This window comes from Etheostoma spectabile, chromosome 5 (genome assembly GCF_008692095.1).
Source record: "Etheostoma spectabile isolate EspeVRDwgs_2016 chromosome 5, UIUC_Espe_1.0, whole genome shotgun sequence".
NCBI lineage: Eukaryota > Metazoa > Chordata > Actinopteri > Perciformes > Percidae > Etheostoma > Etheostoma spectabile.
In genome coordinates this window covers 28828391-28855137 of record NC_045737.1, presented here as the reverse complement: position 1 = coordinate 28855137, position 26747 = coordinate 28828391, and the positions used below count along the sequence as shown (strand labels likewise).

General features: G+C 42.1%; 1 protein-coding gene across 1 annotated transcript in view; it reads left to right on the top strand.

Moving 5' to 3' along the window:
- Positions 1 to 26747, top strand: part of arvcfb (ARVCF delta catenin family member b) — a 249980-nt gene that overhangs the window by 184716 nt on the left and 38517 nt on the right. The window contains 6 exon segments of the mRNA XM_032515943.1: positions 7110 to 7293; positions 17730 to 17847; positions 17972 to 18077; positions 18080 to 18142; positions 21244 to 21261; positions 22316 to 22387. Of these exon segments, the coding sequence (XP_032371834.1) occupies positions 7110 to 7293; positions 17730 to 17847; positions 17972 to 18077; positions 18080 to 18142; positions 21244 to 21261; positions 22316 to 22387 (561 nt within the window).

Genomic DNA, 26747 nt, shown 5'->3' with positions numbered 1-26747 from the left:
TCCTGGGGATCGACCTCAGCGCCCTGCCTGATGGTCCCTCTCAAATACATGCGCGCACACATAAATCTTCCATTTCTCTCATTTTAGGGGACAAGTGAGTCCACTTACTGAGGCCTCCTCCTCTTCTTTATTTAGCCCTAAGACTGTGATGGATGGCACAGGGGGTGAGGAGGAGAAGGACAGGAGGAGGAAAGAGGAGGAGGAGAAACGTAATGGGCAGAACTAAATTAATAGCCATGCGAGAAGAGCAACATGCCTGCCAGTGGTGCCTGGAGAATTTAATTAGCCGTAGTCTCTGCTCCAGTCCCATTCCCAGTCTCTCCAGCCCTCCCATCCCGGTATCAGAGAGAGGGGAATGTAAAGGAAAAAGACAGAATAGAACATGAGGTAACATTTGGTTGATATTCAGCTCACAACTTGTCTGCTTTACTCCTGTCTTGTCATTTCTTTTGACAAATACACAGACACTGTTTGGATCTAAGCATTGTTGGGGCATGTCAAGTTATTACAAATCAAACCTGTCTACCTGTGGCAATAAATGATTCAAGAGGCAGGTAATGATGTTCAACTTTCCCTGTAGCTCGATTGGTTTTAAGACAAAGGAAACAGAAGAGAATCACAGATTTATGGGAAAACGCAAGCATAGCTGAAGATTGTTGCTACATATCAGATCCGATACATATCACATTCTTCATAACCCTTTCCTACAAATTAGTTTCAAAGAAATAGAAGCATAGCATATACAAACTTTCTCTGAAGTCTTTGGAGATGTGGATGAATGTGTTCTATTTACAGGAATATATCACACCATATTTTAGTTGTTTCACATATTCCATTCTGCTTTCCTTCACCACCAACTCAACCAGACTTTTTACACCTTTAACACTTTTTCTCAGCAGTTGAACAACATTAATAAACCAGACAGAAATACCATTTGTAGATCTTATCTAATGTGTGTTAATATTGGCCCTGCTGGGAATCCGGACTTTATTTAGATAACAAACGTGGGGGAACTCTGACTTAATGATGTCGTTGATTACACATTTGTTACTAAGTAGTCTTGCATTGCCAGACCTTCCTCCACAGCGCTGCGGAGGAAGGTGGCCAGTCCACACAGCATTACGGGATGGGAGAAAACCGTGCTCTGGTCTATTAGCATTTCTTTAAACCAATCACAATCTTCTTGGGAGGAGCTAAGCACCGGACAGAGTAATGGTGCCGCTGTAAAATAGCCTGGGGAAGGAACTGGTTTTGGTTGAACATGTGTACGTTCAGAAGTAGTTTTAGTCGTCAACAGAAACCTTCTGCACTCGTTTTCTACAGAAATCGAGTAGAAGTAAAAGCAGTCCGAACCACCTAAACGGGCTCCTTTCAACGTGACGGAGCAGCGGCTCTACTCCGAGCTCCTCACGCATCACTGAGCTTCTCACCCTATCTCTAAGGGAGACGCCAGCCCCCCTCCTGAGGGGGTCTGTGCACTGGCTGTGCACTGGCTGAATTAACACAACTTTTACGCCTTTCATCACATCTACTGCAGTCAGATTCACTGTGTTTAGAACATGTTTAGAGGCTAAAACCACATTTATAACGTGCCCTGTTTAAGCCTGTTGGGTGCTAACTCTACCAGGAGGATAACACGGTGTAGACACCACCGATTGGTTTCATTGGTCTCACTACTGACAGCACTGCAAAAAAAACAAAAACAAAAAAACAACAACAGAGCTACATATTGAAATCGACTGGAATTCTCCTTTAAGTCAATGTAACGGAGTAAATGTAACTCGTTACTACCCACGTCTAGACAGAATCCTGACAGCTTTTCTTTAACCCTGAACCTGAACAAACCACAGCAGCAGTTTAGAGGCTGTGTGAGGTGAGGTAGCTCTGCACCTCTTTCACTGGGGACCACTGACAGTCTGTCATTATTTTAAACTGTTGGCTGCTGTTTATCTGATATGTGGCTCCACAGTTTGAATGTTTTGAGGGGCCACATATTTGAAAGTTGCCATTCCTATCTGTCAGGAGGACAGTAATCTAACAAATCCTAACACCGTGCAGATAGACCAGAACGCAGCATAGCTAGTCAAGGTGTAAAAGGAGCCGTTGTCATCACAATTGCATGGTATCTGCCTGAGACAGCAGGACATCCCCAGCCTACCTTGCTCTGACAAGCTGACAGGACGACATTAAATAAACTAACCCTGATACAGAGTCACCGGCCTGAAACAGGGCCGGGACGCGGGATGGAGATCGTCACTTCCACGGCACTCTGTCATCTTAACTAACATTGTGTCTGTGGGCTGGACGCCTGTCGTACTTGATGGATCACAGCCACCCCCATGCCTTTTCCTCCCTTCTGGCATATGTGATCAGAGCGGAGCAGACTGATTCTGAGCTGAGCAGTGTTTCAGCTGGAAAACTGGAGGTGAGAGGGAGAGGAGAAGGTTGCATGGTTGCTATGTTTTGCATCAAGATTCAGATATCTGTCTTTACTTTGAAGTACCGAGTGTATGATCCTATTTGTTTTAGCAATTTTTTAATTCTTTTGTTTTTGCTTAAGCACACGACAAGTCAATTATTAATGCTGGTATATTGTATGTTTTACACACAAATACTGCTCTAATCATGAAACAACCAGAAAGGAGTGCACAAGCCACAGGACACTATTTCAGCCAATCAACAGCAAGCACTGACAGCTGATAGGAGGGGCGGGTGTATCAGCGGCAGTTGGTACTGGAGAATAGGGGGCTTTGAGTCGGGTACAGGGCACCACGAGCGGCCGGGCGTTTCAGTGTACATTACGGTTAACTTTAGGCAGAAAAAACTGAGTGTTATACGGCGACAGCAGTTAAGTTTGGTACCGGAACAACTTGTTAAGTTTAGGAAACATATCGTTGCATAACATGGATTTCCAGGGTAAAAGGCAAACTCCTCTTCTGGCTTGTACACGCTGTATTTTATGGCAGTTGTGTAAGTAATAAGTGGAAAGCATTTTATATATATATATATATATATATATATATATATATAGTCTCCCCTTTTTTGTGCTGATCCAAATATGAATCCAATCCAGGACTCAAAACCGTGATCTGAACTGTGAGTTTTGTGACCCGCGGTACTCCTACATTGGGGGGTTTAATAAAACAACAAAATACCACAAAATGGACCATTTAAGTGGAACTCCCACCATCCCACAACCCTGCAGCGAATCGCCTGATTGCTTGCTTTGGGCTGAACGCACCCTCAAGCTCACATGGCTCCTTGCGTGTTGACTGCATGTTGATCGTTTCTTGTCACAAGTAAAGCTGATGCTATGAACAATGACACAATGACAGAGGTAATCAAGCTGTCAGCCTGGCAGGCAGGCAGGCAGGCAGGCAGGCATGCTAGCTAGCTTGGCTGTCAGTCATCATACCAGAGTACACACACAGACCACAAGAGAGCATATGTGTTGGGGTGAATCATGTCTGGATGCGGAAACTTCCTCTCATACGCTGGCATGCATGCGATTGAAAAAAATGACAAAGTTGACCCTGTAAACAGGAGTTTGGAGAAAATATGCTGCAGGGAAGGAGCAGGTGTTTTACTAAAAAACAATTCTTTGGAGAGCAATCACCACAGTGCACATTATATTTAAAAGACCAAACAACAGAAAAATATTGTTATGTTTTTTTCCCCTCAGTTTTTTTTAATAAGGCTTCCTTGCTATTTTGGACCTAAACATCATAACTTGTTAACTTTTTTTTAACTTTAGTCATTCATTAGCTATCAACCCATAGATTCTCAACAGAGTAACATTTGCTGTCTCACTCACAGATATGTTTGAATGCATGTGCTAATACTACAAGTTTAAAGATCCCCCTCCAGCCTCCAAAATGTGTTTTTTATCTCACCTAAAATATTTGAACCTTACACTACACTAACTTGTATCTGTGCAAAGTTAGTTACTAGAGAGTTGTTTTCACATTTCTCTGCTGGAATGTCTGTGCTCTTCCCTAAAATCTGAGATTCAAAGGCAAGCTAGATTTGGTACTTTACAGATTCCAAAGGCAGTTGTTGTTTAATATGCAAAGGCGCCCCAGCGCAGAGCCAACTGTCAGTACAGAGAACGAACACACTGTAGCATTGGTAGCAGGTACAGGTTACAGGTAGCAAAGTACCGTAGATTACAAATCTGAGATCTCTGATAGCCGCCAACTTTAGACACCTCTGAGTCTGGGTCTGACTGCTGTGGAGTGCGAGGGCCGATCCCAAATTTTTTCTTTAAATGTGGGGAGTATTTCATACATTGTACTTTAAAATGTGTCTGGAGGTGGACTTGCATAGTGGGCTACGACATATGTTTTAGCCAATAAGTGAAACACTGTGATAAACGTAGAAGTACACTAGGCCTACAACTACAGTATGTGTATGTGTATGGTCTCAAGCATTAATCAAAAAATGTATTTTATTTTTGTTTGACAAAAATCAATGGAGGCAGGAAATCAAGTGGCACATTGCATTTCATTCCATGTCATTTAGCTGACGCTTTTATCCAAATCGACTTACAATTGCTATATATTTCAAAGGGTCGCACGCCTCTGGGGCAACTAGGGGTTAAGTGTCTTGCTCAGGGACACATTGGTTGATGTATTGCAGTGGGAATTGAACCTGGGTCTCCCACTCCAAAGGCATGTGTCACGTAGATTGGCCCATGGGTCAATAACAATATGCACTATTGGCAGAAAGCAAACAGTAGTACTGGTGTGATGTCTTCAATCAGAGCTTCTATTATGCTGATGGAAGAACATTTGATGTTTCAGTAACACCTCAGCTTGTTTTCATCCAAGTTTAACATACCATGAAAGTGCTGGGGGGGGGGGGGAACAAGCTCTGTTAATTAGTTGGATAGTTTGAGTTAGAGTGTGATGTTGTTGATGGTCATACTAGGTCTGGGCCTATAGGGATCTATAAGGAATACATTGAGTCAAATTACAGCATATCATCCACACTGTCCGTGTTAAATATCCCCACTGCATTCCCCAGTCCCATAAATAGATCTGTTAAGCCCACAGGATTATATAAAGTTGTCCTGAGGCTTTAGTGTGTGTTCAATATTCTGTATCCCATTTAGGATTTATTTGTGAAAGCGGCCCAGAGTGGAGCCACACCATAGCTTACACACGTAATAGCTTCCCAGTAAGATACTGGTATCCTGGTAGTCTCTGACGCACAGGAAGCCAGTCTAGTCACCAACTGTAACCACAGGGGAAATGGAGTTTTTTTTTTTTTTTTTTTACTTGGTTATATAATACGGTTACTATAGAGATGTGATGGAGAGGGGCTTATGTGGCAAAGGTCACGTGCTGCATTCAAACTCAAAAGATCACAAGAACACAGAATGCGGATTAGTCTAATGAGTTCTTTGCCTTTCGCGATGTCTTAGTGAAGGAAACCAGTTTTCTCCAGACACAACCACCCCAAAAGAACTGGATTTATTTTTAGCTCGGGCCTGTCGGCCAAGACTTTTTTCTATTCTTCCTGTGTGCAGAGATCATGCTTTAACAGAGGAAATATTGACCATCTGGGAAATGTACAGAACAGGGTTTGGCCGTTTCTTTCTGCTCTGCTCATGGCCTGTTATTGCAGGGCAGGGAATCACGGTGCATCAGTGCATCTATACACGCAGTCATGCACAGCGCACGTGTGTTTGAGCTCTTCTGTGCATGTGCAAATGTGTGTCTGTTTTAAACTTAAGGCTCTAGCTCCCGGTTGTTGTTTTTTAAACTAAAAGTTTTCGAACTGTAAGACGTGGAAGATTGACGAGAGGGAAGGCAACTGCGAGTTGAAAGGGACAGGAGCATGCTGGTGTTCTAAAAACCACAGAAAGTTGATTACTGGAGTTTGGCCCGTTGGCTCGGCCTGGGACAGCCAGCGGTCCCAGGCCGCAGCAGTGGCTGGGACACAGCTCGCAGTGCAAATTAGGAACTTCCAATCATAACTCAGATCAAATCTGAACACACAGAATGGATATACTTTGGACTGTTAACTTGTCAGCTTAATGCCTAAATGTAAAAAAAATGAAAAGAAAGAGGCCGCTAAGTGATGAGAGACCTGGGGGGTGGGTTCATACATACAAACTCAGGCCCGGCCATCCAAAGGCTTCAAAGTTTCTTTCTTCTTTTTTTTCTCCTAAAACCAAAGTCGGCCTCGCTCCAAATCTTCCATGTGTCCGCGTGAAAATCAGATGCTGATGCTAAAACGCAGCATTTGATTTTTCTGCGGTCGGCTGCCTGGCTATGCTTCCAACAAAAAGCCCTCCTCTCTGCTCTGCCTGCCTGCCTGCCTGCCTGCCTTTCTTTTGCAAAACCTCAGGATGCACATACTCAGCTTAATTTAGTTTATATTATTAAGTATGAAATACATATTATTAAGTATGAAATAGGCTTCCTTGTTACAGACATGTTCAGGTAAACAGAAAATGCTCTTTCCCCTGCTTGGATTGTTTAGAGCAGAAAATAGAGAAGGTGAAGGATACACACATCTACACATCTGTGTGCCGTTTGCTAAAGTAGTTCATTTCCATTGAATAAGTGAAATATTGTGCCATTAGTAATACTGCATTAGTAGAGAATAAACATAAAGCACTGTAAGGTTACCGTTACCTCACTATTCCTTTAGCAATATTATGAGAATAATATAGAAATATCATAGTAATATATAGGTTTTTAGATGGCTTCAATAAACTCAGTATTGATTACAACATAGTGATAGTCGGCTAAGCCCTCATGGGAGAATAATAAAACTATAAGCGTTTTTTAATACAGTACAATATGGCCAATTGATATCATGACGGGCTACTGAAACCCAATACTGTTTCATTTCTTTCAAATGTGGTGTACTGCCAATTTAGATGTGGTTTTGATTGCAAAATTGAGTGTGTTTGGCTGCTGTACCGTTCTCCTTATGTTGCAACACTTTCACTTTCTGTCTACTGTCCACCTTCTCTCTATCTCTATTCCTGTCCTCGTCTCCTATTCCTCTTCTGTCCTCCCTATTTGTCCTCATAATGCCCCTTGATGTGTCCTGTAATTTCTCTGGTCTTCTCCTCTCTCCTCTGCTTACTGCAGGAACCTTGTGGAATCTGTCGTCCTATGAACCCCTGAAGATGGTGATCATCAACCACGGCCTGCAGACCCTGACCAACGAGGTCATCATCCCTCACTCGGGGTGGGAGCACGAGCCCAACGAGGACTCAAAGCCCCGCGACGCCGAGTGGACCACCGTCTTTAAGAACACCTCCGGCTGTCTCAGGTAGGGTTACTCCACTCGTACTAATGTAGTTACGTTGCATCTGAATTGAGTCAAAAAATGAGATAAGTACATCATTTTCCAATTTTTTTTTGATTACATTTTGTTTTAGTTCAAGTTCCATGAACTAAAATGCTGTTTCAGTGGCTTCTCCACGGAATTTAATTGTGGTAAAAACAACTTTTTTCCCACCTGTGTACAGGTATTAATGTTTGGAGATATATCAGCATTTAAAAAATAATACAGTTTTCAAACTTTGTTGCGACCACAGAATCAGAGCTAAAGTGATTAGTTAATTAAAGAATGAGTTGATTGACAGAAATCTATTTTGATCATCTGTTCAGTCGAACAAAAATACCAAACATTTGCTGGTTCCAGCTTCTCAAATGTGAGGATGCCTTTCTTTGTCGTACATGAATGTGATAGTGAACTGTATGCGGTATTTTTGGAAGTTTGGGACTCATGATTGCATAAACAAGCAATTTGAAGATTTCACCTTGGGCTCCGGGAAATGAAAATGGACATTTCATAGCTAAATTGTTTAAAGTGTTGATACTATGCTTTTTGCCTTTTCCCCTTTATTTTATTGTATTATATATATCCCCAAAGGGACTTACCATCTCCAACAGGAAACCCTGTTCACAACCTGCTCCAAACAGCTCTACTGTAGTCCAGCCTTTACTTCAGAGACAAACGTTATAATGCTCACCTAGCTGCTAGCATAGCACGCCCTCATACTCTGCTTCTGACTGGCTAGTAGTCCTTACCTAGGTACTGTCAGGGCCCTCATACTCTGCTTCTGACTGGCTAGTAGTCCTTACCTAGGTACTGTCAGGGCCCTAATACTCTGCTTCTGACTGGCTAGTAGTCCTTACCTAGGTACTGTCAGGGCCCTCATACTCTGCTTCTGACTGGCTAGTAGTCCTTACCTAGGTACTGTCAGGGCCCTCATACTCTGCTTCTGACTGGCTAGTAGTCCTTACCTAGGTACTGTCAGGACCCTCATACTCTGCTTCTGACTGGCTAGTGGTCCTTACCTAGGTACTGTCAGGGCTCTCATACTCTGCTTCTGACATGGCTAGTAGTCCTTACCTAGGTACTGTCAGGGCCCTCATACTCTGCTTCTGACTGGCTAGTAGTCCTTACCTAGGTACTGTCAGGACCCTCATACTCTGCTTCTGACAGGCTAGTAGTCCTTACCTACTACTGCCCATGTGTGACTCTCAACAAAGATGTAACAGAAGTGAGATGTCTCACTCTGTAGCTAAAACAGAGAGCTCAACACACGGGGTGAAAAGAGGAGCTGCAGCAATTTGCAGTACAACAAATATATGGTGTTTTTTGAAAATTAAACCACCTAAACCTGTTCTGATACAACCTCTAAATACAATTATGAACCTGAAAATGCGCATAATATGAGCATTTTAATCAATTAATTAATGAAGATCTGTAAATTAAGCGATCCTCTGATAATAAAAGTCTAAAGTGGTAATTGCACCAAAAAGCTTTAACACATACTCAACATTTAGCAAATGCAGGAAGCTGTCTCTTGATGCTCAGGCAGGTTGAACGCTTTTGTAAAAAAATAGGTTTAAATCACAAAAGACGCAGAAAGACATTAGGTAAAATGGTGGTGACTGAGGGCAGATTTATCCAGGTTAAAGTCAAGTTGGGTTTTCAGCATGTGGGCACATTTTAGAGATCATCCTGCTTTTAATAGAGGGGGACCCTAAACATGCCGACGGCCTTGAACCTTTGTTTTTCCTAAGTTGCCAGTTGTGGCAGGGGACAGCTGTGACGTATATTAGAAAACACATGTGCTCTTGTTGGCCCTGGGCCAGGGTCAGGTTTAACTTCTTTGCGTAGTAAAAGAATTTATGATATGGCAGATGCTGTGTTCTTCTGTCCCGGCCCGTGTCTGTATGTATGTGAAATGCCGGATGTGTCTGCAGGAGGATTGCTGGTTGACTTTAGTTAAACATGGGTACAGTTAGGGCTGGGTATGGAACTCTTTTTACGCACCAATCAATTTGCCTCCTTAGTAATGAGTATCTAATAATGCCTCATCATTCAATACCAAATTTTAATACCTAAGGGGTCAATCTCCTTTGCAACATCGAGCTAATTAGCATGCATGCATCTACCAAGATCTATTAATGTCTGTGATATGCTTTCTTACATTACACGTTGTAGAGACACGTTACACCAGAGACAGGGCTCACTTAGAAGGAGCTGGAAAATAAATGACAAACATTTATGCTGTAATTGCGTTTTCAGCCTTTATCTTGATAGGAAAGCAGAAGACATGAAAGGGGGGGGGGGGGGGGGGGACATGCAGCAAAGGGCCACAGAAAAACATTTTGACTTTTGAACAAGTATATCATTAATTTTCACATATGAGCTGAACCGGCAAGTCCTACTGCTCTGCTCTGATTGTTTCCAGTGACTGAAACCTTGAGGTGTTCTTAGGTCAGTCATCCAAAATGGTGTTAACGTCTCCATTTCCACTGTCACGTAAATGACAAACCTCAGCGGTAAAGTGGTGAGACTCACACGGCCAGTCTGCTGACCCTGTCCGCTCCATGCGTTTGATGAAGTGAAGGTCTGCTTTAGTCCTTGGGGGCTCTTGTCTACATAATAGCTTGAATGTGCCCCAACCTAAACCATGTACATGCACATACTGTGGAAGAAGACATAACAATAGTTCTGGTCTCCATGCTCTTTGCACTCACAGTGCTCTCGGCCGATATAACAAAGCTACAGGATGATTGTTTGGCTTGAACCTGTGTATCAGCCGGAAACTCACGGAAATCTTTTGAATCCCATACCTTTTAATTACAGTACCTTTTAATCTGTAGTCTGTGTATGTATGAATATATATATATATAATATGTAAAATGTGAATCCAACATATTAGCAAATATGAATCAGCCTTTTTGTGAAAAAGCCATTGATGATAAGCATACTGCGGTATAGGTAAGGCAAGGTACTGTAGTCGCTAAAATAGCCATCCACAGATTCATCCACATGTATGTATAACATTTAAACATGATGCCGGCAATTTTTATTTACAAAAGCATAGTATTCTATGTTAAAAGGTATGTAGTAAGGATTCAGGCCGTCCTACATGTTCTAAGCTCAGTTTAATATGCATTGCAATGTATTAGGGGTCCCTGCTCCGTCTCTCTATCAGTTAAGGGGTCCTTGGCTTAAAACGCGTTGAAGACCCCTGTTCTAAAAGCGTCCCTGTTTTCAAAAATAATGCACTCTGCACATTTTGTGTAGAAGAGCGTCAGCTGAATACCTGGTATTCAAATTGGCTTCAATATAAGTGCCAGGCACCTGAGTGCACCTCAGAAACAGCAAAACATCAGTGAAGCAACCTCTCTGCCTCGGCCTGTAAATGCTGTCATCAACGGAGGATGACTTGAGTGCAGCGATCTTTAATTCCTGTTATTAACTTCCAAGTAGTTTTCCCTCTCCAAGTATCTCCTCTCAACTACCTTCCCTGCTAAATCTGTCATTGTTGGCTTCAAATTCTAGTCGGTTCAATTCAATTTCATTTATAGTATCATAACAAGAGTTATCTCAAAGACACTTTACAGATAGAGTAGGTCTAGACCACACTCTATAATTTACAAAGACCCAACAAATTTCAGTAGTTCCCCAACTACCAAGCATCTAGTGCGACAGTGGCGAGGAAGTACTTCCTTTAAGGGTGAAACCTCGGGTGGTGAGCAAAACTTCCTTTTAGGGAGAAACCTGGGACAGACCCCGGCTGTTGGTAGGCGGAGTCTGTTCATGGCACAGCAGGACGTAGCAGGGCGTAGCAGGACGTAGCAGGGCACTGAGAGCTTTGAATGGCAGACTATAGTACATTAGAAAGAGTGTGTATCACACCTCACGCCTGGCTGTGCTGGTCTCCTCTGGGCCTTCCTGAATGTATTTTCACACATTATTGCTCAGCATTAGATGCTTTCCAGCTCGTTTTCTCTGGCTGTAGAAAAGTGTGGAAACGTGCTGTTCATTTTAGAACATTTTCTGCTGAGTTGAAGAGCAGCATTAACGAACCGACAGGGAATGAAACAGCTCTGATACAACTAAGGAAAGTTCAGGAGAAGTCATGGAATTATTGATCAGGGCCACAGTTGGAACCCTGCTCTCACTGCCTCTGACTGTGTCTCATTGTCTTCCCCATGCTGTCTTTCATTACCTGTCTTTCCTTTTGTGTGTGCATGTACTGTGTGTTCTTCACCGTCTTCCCAAACACTATATCCAAACCTCATCACCCCTGATGCCACATATCTCACCTCTGGCACATACCACATTATCTCCCCTGCGCTCTCACTTCCTCGACCCACGATGCAGCCACTGCTGACGAGAGTACGTCTCCATGGTAACTGTGACCAAGTCCAATGTTGCCTAGATGCAGGGTTTATGCGCTGGGGGAGAAGTGCTGATGCCAGGGAGAATCTGTTTGCTCACGCCAACAGAGACGCAGCTTACACCTCAATAAAGCCGGGGGATAGTTTTATTATAATAGCCTCCTCTGTTGATAGGAGCCAGCTTATTTACAGTGTTTATGCTGTGGGCTCAGTGAAGGGCAGACCGTGTGTGGTGTGTGTGTGTGTGTGTGTGTGTTGTGTGTGTGTCTGTGTGTGTGTCTGTGTCTGGTCTGTTAAAATAATAATAGGAATATAAATGCTTTTAAATTATACAATCAGCTGCAGTTTTTATAATACAGTATTTCAGATTGGAGGTATGATTTACTAATGTGTGATTTTAACCAAGGACAAAGCATGATTCAGGTACATTTAATCACAAAATAAATATAATTGAATGTGAGACAAGTGATGGCAAACATCTTATGTTGACTGAAATGTATGACTAAGCTTTACCTTCAGCTGGGTATAAGAATGCAGAATGCATTGTCACAAACCGGGCCAAACTCATAGGTATCACCAACATTGCTGGCAAATTAATCGGGCTCCTTACTCCCACACTCGCAGATATCAATGTTAAGGCCGCCACACGCATCGCAACCACAACAGCCAAGGACAAGACACACCCACTCAACAGTCACCTCACCATTCTGCCCTCTGGACGCAGGTGCACGACCCTGAGGTGAAAAGCCTGGTGTCAGCAGCTATGGCAAGCCTAAACACTGCCCCTTTGTCTGTGTTATTCCCCTGCGTGTCATTCTATTATGTTTGTAATTTAGTTTTTATGTAAGCGGACTGTGTCCACAACGTACGGTTTGTGACAAAGAATTTCCCCATGGTGACAATGAAGTCTAAATTCTTAAGAATCACATAACGTTAGGACATCCAACTAAAGCGAATATGTCACTTGTACCATGTCAAGATGGAGCGTTTATAAATCATCGCTGGTCTTGTGCTTTTTGACCGTGTTTCTCAAAATGAAAAAGCCAATGAGAGCTTTATAGACAGGTAAACAGAAAATGCTGATCGAAAAAATTGCAACAAAAATGGCGACAAGCATGGATGAGATAGACGCAGCTTCCTTGATCCACCTGGCAACTTGGCCCAGCAATTACTGCGGCTTCTGTTTCAACATGACATCGTTACTGATTGGTTAGGGCAAAGCAAACCATAATAACAAACATGATTACAGACTGAATAACGAGCCTTTTTCATGGCAAGCATGTGGGATTGTCGTAGTAGAAGTACATGTGTTACTAACATTAACAATGGCTCCGTTCTCTTCCAGTGTCCCAGTGAGCCGGGACAGCATGCACACTGCCAGGACTCTGAAACTGAAGTAGCTAAATGGAATTCCGACATTCTTCATTTTATCGTTTCCACCGATGCTTTTCCTAGCGTGGTGTATCAACATGTGGGATGAAACATGTCTATGATGTGAGCGGAAATCTTCTGCTATTGAAAGTGAATTTTGCTTTTATCATATTTGAGTCTATGTTCTCAGTCAGATAATAAAAGAAGATTGGATAAAGTGAAAGATGATCTATAAGATAAAACTTAAGGATACCCAACCCCAGGGCACCCACATGGTCCCGCAGTGTTGCTGTTGACCTTGCAGGGCATTAGCTGAGATCAGCCATGTCTCCATCCATCTCCATCAGTCCCCTTACATCTTGCACCAGTCTATTTGTCCTAGCTGCTCTAATGTCCTCTGTTGGCCACATGACTCTGAGCCACCTTCACACCCACACACTGTGTCACACAGGGACCGGCACAGACACAGTCAGACGGACAGACTCAAAGCTACTACTTCTTTTAGCCTCTGATAATAAATACTCCTCACAACCGTCCTTGGTCCAGACATAATGAGAGCAGAAAACGGTTTTAACTTCCCTCTTGCAAAATGCCGCATAAAAACGGTATACCAGTCCCTCTAGAAGAACGGGGTCATGCGATCGCATAATTCAATGTATAAGCAGCCAAAGTCTGCATATTCATATACGCTACATTTCGCCAGATAAATTGCTGATTTCCGCTCAAAATAATGCGCATTTCCGTTGCAAAACGGTCACATATATCTTAGCAGAAAGTTGCAAAATGTTGCGTTTACTTGAGAAAACTTGCTGCATAATCAAAGATTTTTGCAACAATCACAATTTTTCTGGAAGGACTGGCATACAAGTACAGTGTGATGGATTGAGTACTTTTAAATTGGGAGCCTTTTGAAAATGGCACAGTGGCGCCCCTTTTTCTTCCTGTCTTTAGCACGAATGTTGAGAGAACAGAGCTTTTTTTTTTTCCTCAGAGCTTAATATTTCCTAAAAGACCTTGTGCCTTTCCCAAAGGAATATAGTTGGTGTATGTACACACTTTTTTGTCATAACAGAGAATGTCGTTTCTCTTAAAACTGCAGTTTCATTGTATTGTAATTTGGTCATATTAATTTATGACCATCAAAATAAGAGTGTAAACTTAATTTTACCAGTGATATAATGAGCAGAAATCTATCTGCTGTTGAAGGAGCAAAGATATTTTTTTTGCCTTGGCAAAACAATTCTTAATGGTTCTTCATGTGAAAATGTTGGAGCTGAATGGGAAAATGACACACCCATGGACATTCTGGCGCATGGCCTCTTCTACTCTTAGTCAGTGGATTATGAGATTTAGTCATGATTTGTGGTAGGGCGGCACAATTAATCAAATATTAATGACGATTTTGGCTTCCAACAAGTAAATGAACACGATCGACTGCATTGAGCAATATTGACATTAAAATGCGTGCTCAGGCGATAGAAAACTCCACTGCATATCAAATCAAGCACTTCCTAAACTAACAGCATGCATGGGGAAGGCCAGCCAGTGGCAATACGCACAGCCATTCACTGTTAAAAATGACAACAGGTTGGTGTCTGGAGACCTCTACACACATCAGAGTGATCTGTTAGAACTCAACTCTGGAGCCAGCATAGTGGCTAAAGCACTCCCAGGTAAATATGCCGTCATACTGCAGCTAAGATTTTTTCTATTTTCATCATTTTAATTTAAGAAGGTTGATGTGCGTGCACGTAATGCAGATGGACATAAAGAATCACTGTGAAGGTGTGCCATGGTTTAAGAAAGTGGATCTATGTGGATAAGGGATACGGTTTTACAAATCCAAGGTGGACTGCTTCTTTCAAAAGGTGTTCTGGTTCCCACAGCTAATCATTCATTAACAGAGGCTTTGATTGCTTAGATTAGAAAGTTACTCACAAGGGGATAATGTGCAGTAAGAGTACAACAGATTGTAACTCCCAGATAGATCTAAATCACCAGCAGCTATTGACATTAACCCCCACTAAATATTACACCACCAGATAACCTGTCCAGTGACAACAGCACCTTCCTGCACCGTCTCCCCTGACAGATGCACCCGTCCATAAACCTTGGACAAAGACAACTGCTCCCTGAAAGACTCCTGGAAATGAAACAGCTGACAATAAAAGTCTACTGTCTGTCTGCCCTAAAACACACGCCTGTCTAATAAATCCAAGGCGGCCGCTCTTCCAGATCCATTTACAGGGGAGGTGGTGACTATTTTCAGACAGCTGAAAATGGATGGGTTTTAGTTTATGAGCAGGTCCAGATGGCCGGTGCTGTCTCCCTGGTCTATACCAAAGATCAGTTTTAATTAACACTAACTATCTGCACTTCACAGACAAATGCCAGAGGTACCCATAGACTGGCTAAAAAAATGACAAGGTGGGATGTTACATACAAGGAATTCCCCCCCAGTTGGTCAAGGCCACACCCTCAGCCTCCACCTAAGGTCTATATAAAAGAGACTTCAGATACAGTATTAGGGACCACTAAGGTCTATATAAAAGAGACTTCAGATACAGTATTAGGGGACCACTAAGGTCTATATAAAAGAGACTTCAGATACAGTATTAGGGACCACTAAGGTCTATATAAAAGAGACTTCAGATACAGTATTAGGGACCACTAAGGTCTATATAAAAGAGACTTCAGATACAGTATTAGGGACCACTAAGGTCTATATAAGAGACTTCAGATACAGTATTAGGGACCACTAAGGTCTATATAAAAGAGACTTCAGATACAGTATTAGGGACCCACTAAGGTCTATATAAAAGAGACTTCAGATACAGTATTAGGGACCACTAAGGTCTATATAAAAGAGACTTCAGATACAGTATTAGGGACCACTAAGGTCTATATAAAAGAGACTTCAGATACAGTATTAGGGACCACTAAGGTCTATATAAAAGAGACTTCAGATACAGTATTAGGGACCACTAAGGTCTATATAAAGAGACTTCAGATACAGTATTAGGGGACCACTAAGGTCTATATAAAAGAGACTTCAGATACAGTATTAGGGACCACTAAGGTCTATATAAAAGATACTTCAGATACAGTATTAGGGACCACTAAGGTCTATATAAAGAGACTTCAGACTACAGTATCAGGGACCACTAAGGTCTATATAAAAGAGACTTCAGAACAGTTAGGGACCACCAAGGTCTATATAAAAGAGACTTCAGATACTGTAGTAGGAGTAGTGTTAAATTCAAATTTTAGAATGGAATTTTGGTAACCCCTGCTCATGGTGTAGGTATATTCTGACTTGTAAAAGAATAAATATTAATCACAGGAGAATTCTAATATAATCCAAACAGAGCAAAATCATCATTTTGTTAAACACAAACATCATACGTATAGCAGTGTTGTAAATGCATATATGTCCACACAGCACTCCAGCTCTGCTTACCTCTGCAAGGCTGCCATTATTCCCCAGTACTAACTGGGGGTCGGCTAATGGGATTATGTGGGTTGGAAGCCCTCATAAATGAAGTCCCTGGTGAGGAGCACGGAGCCCCAGCTATCTCTTAACCCTCTTTAAAGCCTCGACTTTCACACTCCGTCAGACAGCCAGACTAAGACTGCACCAGCTCTGCTGCTCTGTGCTCAGGGCACTGGCTGATGTAACAAGGAAGGCATTTCCCTTTGTAGCAAAATGAAATTTAAATTCGTAATTCTTTTAAGATTATTCTTAAAGCAGTCAGGCTTTTTTGATATTGTACTGTTGAGGCGAACAGGGAGAATAAAGGCCACGGTCACAAGGTTGGGTTAGACTGGTATTGGGTTGATGATATTGGGCTTTTATAACTGTCATATCGTATATCTATATCTTCAACGTTTTTAGACCAAGGACCCCTTAGCTAAAAGAGAGATGACATAGGGTCCCTCTGCTACATGTACTATAAAAAAAAAGTTGCATTAAACTGAGCTGCATGGATGAAAATGAATGGCAGTGAATCTTACGCTGAACTGTATGGCTACCTTAGTAGGCATATTAAGCTTATTTTCAATGTGTAAATACATTTTTTTCACAAATAGGCCAATTTATTTGCTTTCAATATGTTATGTTCATAAAAGTTTGGGGTCACTTACAAATTGCCATACCACTCCATTATAGACAGAATACCAGCTGATCTGAGTGTGTGGGGGGGCTGATCTTTAATGCAATATCTACATTGGCTTATATCAGCAACCATTCATCCAGTGTTCCAAAGGCACATTCTGTTCACTAATATAACAAATCATTTAAAAAACTAACTGAGAAAACATTGGAGAACCCTTTTACAGTTATGTAATCACATAATGTAAAAAACAATGCAGCTCATCTCAGCTGGGATTCTGTCTATAATGGAGGTGACCCCAAACTTTTGACCAGTAGTGTACAATATATATAATAATATACAATATATTGTATTTTATATACTTACAAGAAGTCAGAATGTAAATGACACAATGTGAATCATCTGCTGTCGAATGGCTGCAGAGAATGCAGCTTGCTGTAGCAGAAGAGCTGTGTGGTGAATCCTATTTCTGCAGCTTCCGTCGACGGTGTGGTGTGGATCTGGTTGTTGTTTTCTACATGCCTCTCTCGTGCTTACTGACACGGTGTGTTTCTGATTTTTCTTCCCAAAGAAATGTGAGCTCAGACGGGGCAGAGGCTCGCCGCAGACTGAGGGAATGCGAGGGATTGGTGGACGCCCTGCTACACGCGCTCCAGTCAGCTGTAGGGAAGAAAGACATGGACAATAAGGTAGCACTTTGACTCATTCACTAAAAGACAGTACATGGCCTCTGTTTCCTGTCCAGTAGTTGTTGAGATCCTATTGCCGTACCACGCAGATGTACTTGACGTCTCCGTCTCTCTTGCCTCCTAGTCTGTGGAGAACTGTGTTTGTATTATGAGGAACCTGTCCTACCACGTCCACAAAGAGGTGCCAGGGGCCGAAAAGTTCCAGGACCCCTCAGCGCTTCAGGCCCCTGGCTCGCAGGACCACAGAGGAAGAAAAAGGACGACGCCGGCTGCTTCGGAGGAAAGAAAGCCAAAGGTGAGAAGGAGGAAACAGGGAGGCAGATCGAATGGTAACCACTAGGGGTGCAGACGCTTACTCTACGAAGACATCACGAGATTGGGTTCCGAAACGGACGAACGAATTAAACAAAAAAAAATTAAAACTCCTCGATGAAAATATACTGATGGACAAATAGTTTTTAGTAATAACTGAAAATCACAAATGCAAAACAATTTAGGTGCATTTGAAACACTATTATGATGAATGTTGATTAATGTTTTTTTTTTTCTATTTAATGAATTATTGCATAAAGGAGTTGCAAACAGCCAAATGTTTTGTATAACTCTACCAACGCTCATGCCCTGTACAATTTCACGAGAAATCAACTCCTTCCAAACGAATCTCGTCACCCTAATAACCTGATCAGAATGTTAGTCAAGGAATTCACAATTGATTCGCCTCTTCGATAAAAAAAGCTGACTTAAAGTAGTAATTTTGACCATATTAGATTTTTATGATTCATGGCTTATAGTCCCTCTGCTTCTTTTAAGTTTTATCGTGGATTGAAGATGACAGGCAGAGCAGTATTCCAGGGGTTGTAGAGATCATTTTCCTTGGCTTTTGTATTCAGTTTATGTATTGTTATGAGCGTGGGCTCATGCAAATCCTCTTTGACAATAACTATGTTGTTAGATAATGTGAAGTAATCTGTCACACCTAATGTGCACATAGACTTACTACTTACGATGTCTCAAAGCAATTTTCCTCTCTTGACAATTTCATGAAAAAAAGAGTTTACAGGCCTGATCTTTCAGCCGGCGCAGTGCAGCGCAAAGCCCAACGCAAGTTTCTTTGCTATTTCAAGACCGTCCTGCGCCCACGTCGTTTAAATAGCAAATGCACCTGGGCCCGTGAACGTGCTGGTCTTACAGGGAGGTGTGTTCAGGTGCATTCTGGGACTATTGCTATCTTGAGGCAGCGGGAAGTGATGGCGCCATTGACCAACAAAAACCTGATCTAAAGTCAATAATGCAGCATTTTAATGTTAGCGGATTAGTAAAATGTGCCTCTGCTCGTCCACAGCGCGCACACTATGCTTGTTACACACACAGGGACGCGCAGCAACACACACATGCAGAAGATTACAAATAAAAACTATTATGGTGCAAATCCTCCATCCTAATAGCAATGCACCGAGGTCCAAACGCGCCTGGCTGTTGAAGGGAAGAGGAGAGGACCTCTGATTGGTTGATTGCATGTTACCCAGAACACACCTGTGAAATAACTACAATCCTTTGGAACCATGCGCCCGGCGCAGAGACCCTTCTTTCCAAACTTTTTTTCAAACTAGCAAAAGTGTATTTGGACTCCTGCGCCATGCACTTAGATCGTTAAAATAGCATCTTCTATCTAGTATTATATTTAGTTTTTGCACAATGTTTAAAATGCTCATAAAAATAAATGAAGCGGTAAGTAAAAGACATCACGGGGCAAACTCTAGCTCACCCTGTAAGAGCAGTCCCCCATGTAGGCTGAGTCCTTTACAGTGGTCCAGGTTCGAGTCCGACCTGTGGCCATTTTCTGCGTGTCACCCCCAGCTCTCTCCCACCTTTCCTGTCTATTCAATGTCATTACCAAACGAAGGAAAGACCCCCCCACAAAAAAAATAAAAAAAATAATTTTAAGTAAAAGACATCACTTAATGGACCAAATGATCAAATCATGGCCATCAGTTCTCTGAAACAATAACACATGCAAATCTACAATATAACAGGCTACTGCACCATAACCAAGTGCTGAGTGCGTGCAGACATTAAAGAGGAGGCAGTTTGTTTATTCACTGTCACAGTAACCTCTTAGCTTCAGCACCAGGCGGTGATGAGACGTTTGTGTTCAGCCACTTCCTAATGGACGTGCACCGTGACACCCTCTGCTGCGCCAGGAGGATCGTTGCTGTTATTGATTCTCCTAAACAGATGTGCCATATGTACGCACATGTTGTTAGCGACGTCTTAGCCAACATCCTCCCAGGCTTTTAGCTAAACGACACTGTAATCTCCCAGCTGTACAATATTAATGGCTGCCATTAATCAGTCAGCCAATGACGCGTGACTGCCAGCCAGTGACCCTCGACTTCTAACGACTCGTTGGAGAATCCTGTGGTTCAAGGGTCAGGACGGCACATGTACACAGAGTTATAAAGACACCAATTAACCACATAAATACTGTAACACACACACACACACACACACACACACACACAAGCTTTGAATAAGAATGTGTTTAGCTGCTGCAGACCATGAAGGCCTTCCGTGAGAAAGCAGGCTCAGGTACAGAAACATTAAACACGGCTATAAAGGAGCAAGGAGGCGGGTAGTTAAGCAACACTGTGGGCAATATGCTTGGTAATTTGTTACCTAAGCAGGCTACGCTTGGCCTCCTCTTCAGTTTAATGTCACATTCCCTATTACATTTACCATTATGCTCAGCAGTCCAAGCTTTGTTTTAGCATGTCCACAGGCTGATTCTTGGCTGTCATTTCCATCTCTTTGAGCACATTTCTGTTCTTTTCCAGCCAGTGAGTTTAATGACACCTTATGCAAACGGTTTGTGCTGTTGTTATGTATGTTCCACTGTGACTCTCTATGCTGTCTTCCTATCTGACAATGGAAGCTAATTACTTTTCTTCTTAGTTTCTTTCTTTCTTTATTTCTCACTTGCTAGCTTATCTTCAGACAGTATGTTCTCCTATTTTTCACACTTTTCCGGCTATCTCTTTCTCCCTCTCCCTTTTCTCTCTAAAAAGCCATCCCGCTGCTGCCAACTCATTGAGCTTCTCGGCCAACACCTATGGACTGCTAATGACTTCCCATCTAGCCTCTTTTCTGTCTGAAGTACTCCTTCCTATTTCTCTCTTTGCTCTCTCCTTCTGTCTCTATTTTGTTTTGTTCTCCTTCTCCTTAACTCTGTCACATCTCCTATTCAGTATAAGATGCCTTCTTTTTGTGAAAAACTGTTCACAACTATTGCAGAGCTTCTTGACACACACTCACACACGTCTTTTTCACCATGCTTCTTCTCTCTTCTCCCTGCTTTGTGTTTTTTGGCATCGCCGCTGCTTCTTTGGCTAACTATAGAGGAATGGTTTAATCAAGGTGAGTGTCCCCCCTCAACCTCTATTCTCACTTCAGCTCTCCTCCCTTCTCTTCTCCATGTCCTCCCCCTCTCCTATTCATCCTCCTCCCCCTGGCTGTAGATTATAGTTAGAAGTAGATTTGGGTGTCCTCCAAAAAACCTGAGAAAGTTCCAAGGACTTTACTCATTCCACATGCATTCCTGCACCATACCTACCTGAGTATTATAGACTCCCCCACTACTCCAAGCTCTGCTACAGACCTACAGGCCCTGTTAGTGTGTGCATGTAGAGAATGTCATGAATAGTTCTTCACCAGTTTGTCCTAAAGGAATAGTTTGACATCTTGGGGAATACTTATTATCACTGTATTGCTGATATGAGAAGATGCATTAACTATGAAACTAGATCAGCAGTCAGTTAACGTAGCTTCTATTGAAAGTTTTGGAAACAGCTAGCCTGGCTCCGCCCAGATGTTGTTACCTTAATACAGAGTCATGCTAGCTGCTTCCAGTCTTTATGCTAACCTAAGCTAATCACCTGCTGGCTAGTAAATGACAAGTAAATTTACTTGTCCAAAAATGAAAATACACAAGTTTGTATTGTAGTTTTTTAAATGTCTATTAGTTTGAGGGGTTTTCAGTTACAATGTTGGCAGGGTGGGAAAAATGTCACTTTTGCCTCGATCATCTTTTTGTCTCTGTACCTCTGTACTGTCCCATGGGCATGTCCATGTGCACGTGACATAATCATTAGCAAGCCAAACTTCTCATACAGTATGTTTTTGGTATATAATTTCTCTTTGTGAACACGCTGGGTGTGTATCCCTGGATTAGACCGATATGTCAGAGATGGAGGTTACACCATGATTAGCATGAAAATGGTTACATTTAAAGACTAATATGAGATATTTGCAGATTCAGTCAAAAATTATATATATATCAACCTTCTGAACGCATATCGTTCTACTCCTGGTGTGTATAACATCGTCTCTTATAGTCTGTGTGTTTGTGTGTTATACAGTATGTTTAGGATATGGCACTGACTCCCTCTTCCCTCCTCTTCACTTTACCCAGGCAGGAAAAACGGTGACAACGACAAAAATTACGACACATTGGATCTGCCCAAGCGCTCCGAGCCGTCAAAAGGTAGGTCTCATCTGTCGAGCAAAACATCCCTCTGTTAACACTTTCACTGCTGAGCGGGAGTATCCCAGATAAGCGAGTAAGAGAAGACAGAGCGGAAACGTGGGCAGCGAGGCTGGTGAAGACGTTCGGTTGGAGGCGGGTCAGGTGTGTTGTTTAAAAAAGCGTTAGAGGCTTTTGACGGAGAGAGAGAGGCAGTTTGGTAAATTGGTGTTTTTGTGCCTTCACTGTGACAGCGGATTGTTGACGGCTTGTGAGAGCATCAACTCTGTAAGCCATCTTTTTGTCAAATACAACAATGGACTGAGACAAAAAAGGAAATAAAAGACAACAGGCTATTATTCAACACTATCTCTCGCTCTATCAAGCTTGGAGCTCAAGTGCATCCATTGTTTTATCTGTTGGTCGGGATATGGACCAGATCTTCTGTCACAGTATATGTCATTTAATATTGAGGCTATGTGCCAAATTCTTTAGAAAAAAGAGGACTCTTTGCCAAAATGCAAATAAGCATACTTGAATCCCAATTTGCAGCCCCATAAGGATACTAATATAGTCAATATAGTCAACTTGCTGGAAATACAGTTGGCAACATGTTTATAAAGTGTATTAACAAATTACATAGGGGTGTCTGTGTTTGGCTATTCCAGTGATTTTAAATCCCTGGCAAATCCAGGTACTTCATCACATTGATTTAAAATTCCTATAAATCCAATGCTGCCAGAGATAAGGCCTCCTCATTGATTTGGTTTAGAAAGACTCAGCACAGCTGCCTTGGTATAAATGGCACAGAAATCCTGCAGATTTCTATCATCTCACAGCATATATCATCATATGTCCCATCTCCATCTGAGCCTGCAGGCCATAGTGCTAACTGCAGCATTGGACTTATTTAGTAACATTCCGATATTGCAGCAACACAAAGGTGGATAGAAAGAGGAGTTTTGCTGTCGGGTTCTAGGAAGTGTGCTCTTCTTGACCCTAATCAGAGAATAGTAACGGCCTCCTCTCCTGATTCTTTTACCCTACTGGTTAGGGGTGGAGGGAAAAAAATGTATTGTGATTTTTTTGCGATGATTTTTAAAATTTTAAGCTGATAGCAAATACATCATATCCGTTTATGAAAAAATACAGAAAATCCATGTTATGTACTTCTTTACAAATTAAATAAATGTCAACTGACAAATAAATGACTGACTGACATGTGATGGGAATTCCTCTTAGAAAACAATTAACTTAAATAAACGTCTCATGATATATTGTCTCTTGTGGTGTAATATTCAACTTTAGTTTTTGTCAAAGAAGGAAAAGAAAATCACAATACTCAATACTATCAAATCACAATACTTGTAGAATTGCAACAAATGAATATCACAATACAAATTGAATGGGCATGTATCGTGAAATAATGGAATCAGGACACAGCCTTACTACTGCTATAATTTTCCTGCCTATCTACCATGTCTATAACTATGACATTATAACATGTGACCCGTGACGTGGCAACGGTAACTTGGCACACTCCACATGGAGGTCAGACGAGCACAGCATCGCCCGCTGTCTCTGCTACTGATACTATCAATAATGTGTGACTAGGCGTGTATGTGCACTCATTCTCTCTTTGCTTTTTGGCACTGACAGGCAGTTGTAACAGTCATCAAAGCTAATTAGTATGCAGTGCACACATCACTGCATCCGGACACTGATAGAATGTGTATTTGCTTGTGTGTGAGTGACTCTGTAATACCTTCCTCTGTGTAAAGGTGTGTGTGTGTGTGTGTTTGTGTCTGTCCATCTGTCTAGTAGTGTACTTGTTACATGCCCTTATGTAGTATTTACACATCAGCACCTTCATCATTGTCTAGTGGCAGGCACTCAAAGTCAATACCACTTCCTCTTTGACTGTTAATTAGCCACATTAACACGGCAAAGTGGGCTCTCATTAAACTAGCTCACAATTAATTGCTATGCTTTTCCAAGTTGAGCCGATTTGAACTTTTTTTCATCATTCCTAAAGTAAAGGGAAGCAAATGAGCCCCAAGGATGATAATTAATACTTTCCACTTGCTGGGTTTTCATGGGTAAAAGCCAAGCTGGCATGCTGCGACTGTGGATCTACAGTGGTTACAACGGTGGTGCTATTACGTTACACAATGTGCTAACAACACCCTTCGGAGTTTTGAATCCAGAGAAAGCAATTATCGTTAAAGGCCTAAATGTCAAACACAGTTGAAATGTGCACGTGGGTTCACGTTGGAGAGTGCGCTCGGCATTTTCTTTCTCTCAGACAGACAAATCATATCTGACGTTTATTGGCTCCACACTCGAGTGCGTAACAACAGTAAGGTGCATGGATAATAAGCACAATCTCTTGAGCAAAACCCACACTGACTTTAAAGCATATTCATCACTTTGCCTCTTCAGGAAACATCAGAGGTGACTGCAAGACCATAAAAGCCGGGGGTAGGGGGGGGTTGTTGTCTATAAAATGTATTTTTGTGTGTGTTTCGGGCACATACTACGACCTCTGCAACTACCACATCCCCTGGTCATCTGTAGAGAGAAAGATAGAGAGAGTAGCTCTTATGCGGTGGCGATGGGTGAGGGAGATATGAGAGATTACACGTGTATCCCAGTCCTGATCTGATGTCACACAGAGGGAGGTCAACACCGGGACAGGGCTGGACAAGGCTGTGTGTGTGTGTGTGTGTGTGTGTGTGTGTGTGTGTGTGTGTGTGTGTGTGTGTGGTGTGTGTGTGTGGTGTGTGTGTGTGTGTGTGTGTGTGTGTGTGTGTGTGTGTGTGTGTGTGTGTGTGTGTGTGTGTGTGTGTGTGTGTAAAGGAATAGATAGAGTTTTGAAAGAGCTCTTGAGAGCTGTTTGGTTTTTTTTTGGCCAGCGGGACACGCTGTAAACACAACAATGTTATATCACATGATTAAAGTTGGTTATAGTAAATGTGAGTGGTGTGAAGCCAGTCTCTGTGGGTCTGTCACTACGAGCCCATTCCTTTTCAAGTTCAAAATTTATTGGCACAACTTTAAATGTGACCCTTTCTCATTTAAAAAAATTATATTTCGCAATGACTTCTTGTCCTCACTGTACCAAACAACCCTTCATCTAACCTTCAGCCAAAAAACATTGAGCTATCCCTTTAAGGCAGAGTGGAGCAGGTTGTAAATAATGAATGTCCTCTCTAAAAAGTGAAAGTACTGTTGCATTAATATTAATATACCACTGCAAAACCTCTAGACTGTTGTTCACACCCTATCCCCACTAAATGCAACATTGATTTCTTACGACTAAACAACTGACTTTAGAACCGAGGGCTGTTGTCGGTCTAATGCCTCCTACCAACAGCCTACGTTGAATTTTGTCTTTTATCTTCCCCTAACCATAAAAGGGTCTGTACTCAACGTTCAGAGCATTAATATAGTAGCAAACAATATTTGTGGGGTGGCATAACTTAATATAACAATTGTTTATTTTGTGATAAAAGCACCAAAGTTGGCAGATGTGTTGATAGATACATTGGGAACAGAGTTAGTCTGAATTCCCAGATGCTACCGCATAAAATAATTTAGTAAGTAAAAGTCCATTAACTACGTGACTGAAGGTTGAGGGTGTACTAGCATTGACCCCCTCACACACGCAGACGGAGCCAAAAAGTAGATGCTAGCTCTTCTGCACTTGGTTAATTATATCTCAAAAATCAATGTGTTGTTGTGAACTTGTCTTGTTGTGATTTGTCTTTCTAGTTGATTATGTTGCCACTTGGTCCACCCTCACTGATTAAGTGAGTTATTTTGAGAAAAGGCAACCTGTTGCAGGCAGATACATCAGAAGAGGGAAGTCTATTATCCATGTCGCCCAGAACAGAGGCAGAGAAAGAGCGAGGGGTGGGTGTAGAAATAATTAAGAAGTGTGAAAAGACGCATTTCATTAAGGAGCCGGTGAGTGCGGCAGCCCCTGAGATGATGAAACGTTTTCCTAGCAGTTAATTGAAACCACAGTGTAAACCTTTAGATCGGAGAAAGGTCGGGAAAGGGGAAGAGAGGAGAAGGCGGGGTGTGTGTGTGTGTGTGTGTGTGTGTGTGTGTGTGTGTGTGTGTGTGTGTGTGTGTGTGTGTGTTGCCTCCTTTTCTCTGAGAGTGGAGGCAAAAAAAGATTCAGTAAACACAAAAAATCATAGACTTCCTTTTGCAGAGGTTTCCTTCAACTGGAGGAGGAGGAGGAGGAGGAGGAGGTTAAGAAAATACAGAAACAGTTGTTTGTTGTCCTGAGAGAAACACCGTGACTCGAATGAATTAGCCTTGAACCTTTATGCAGCCTTCATCTCTTCCCTCAGCTCCCCCCTTCATCTGC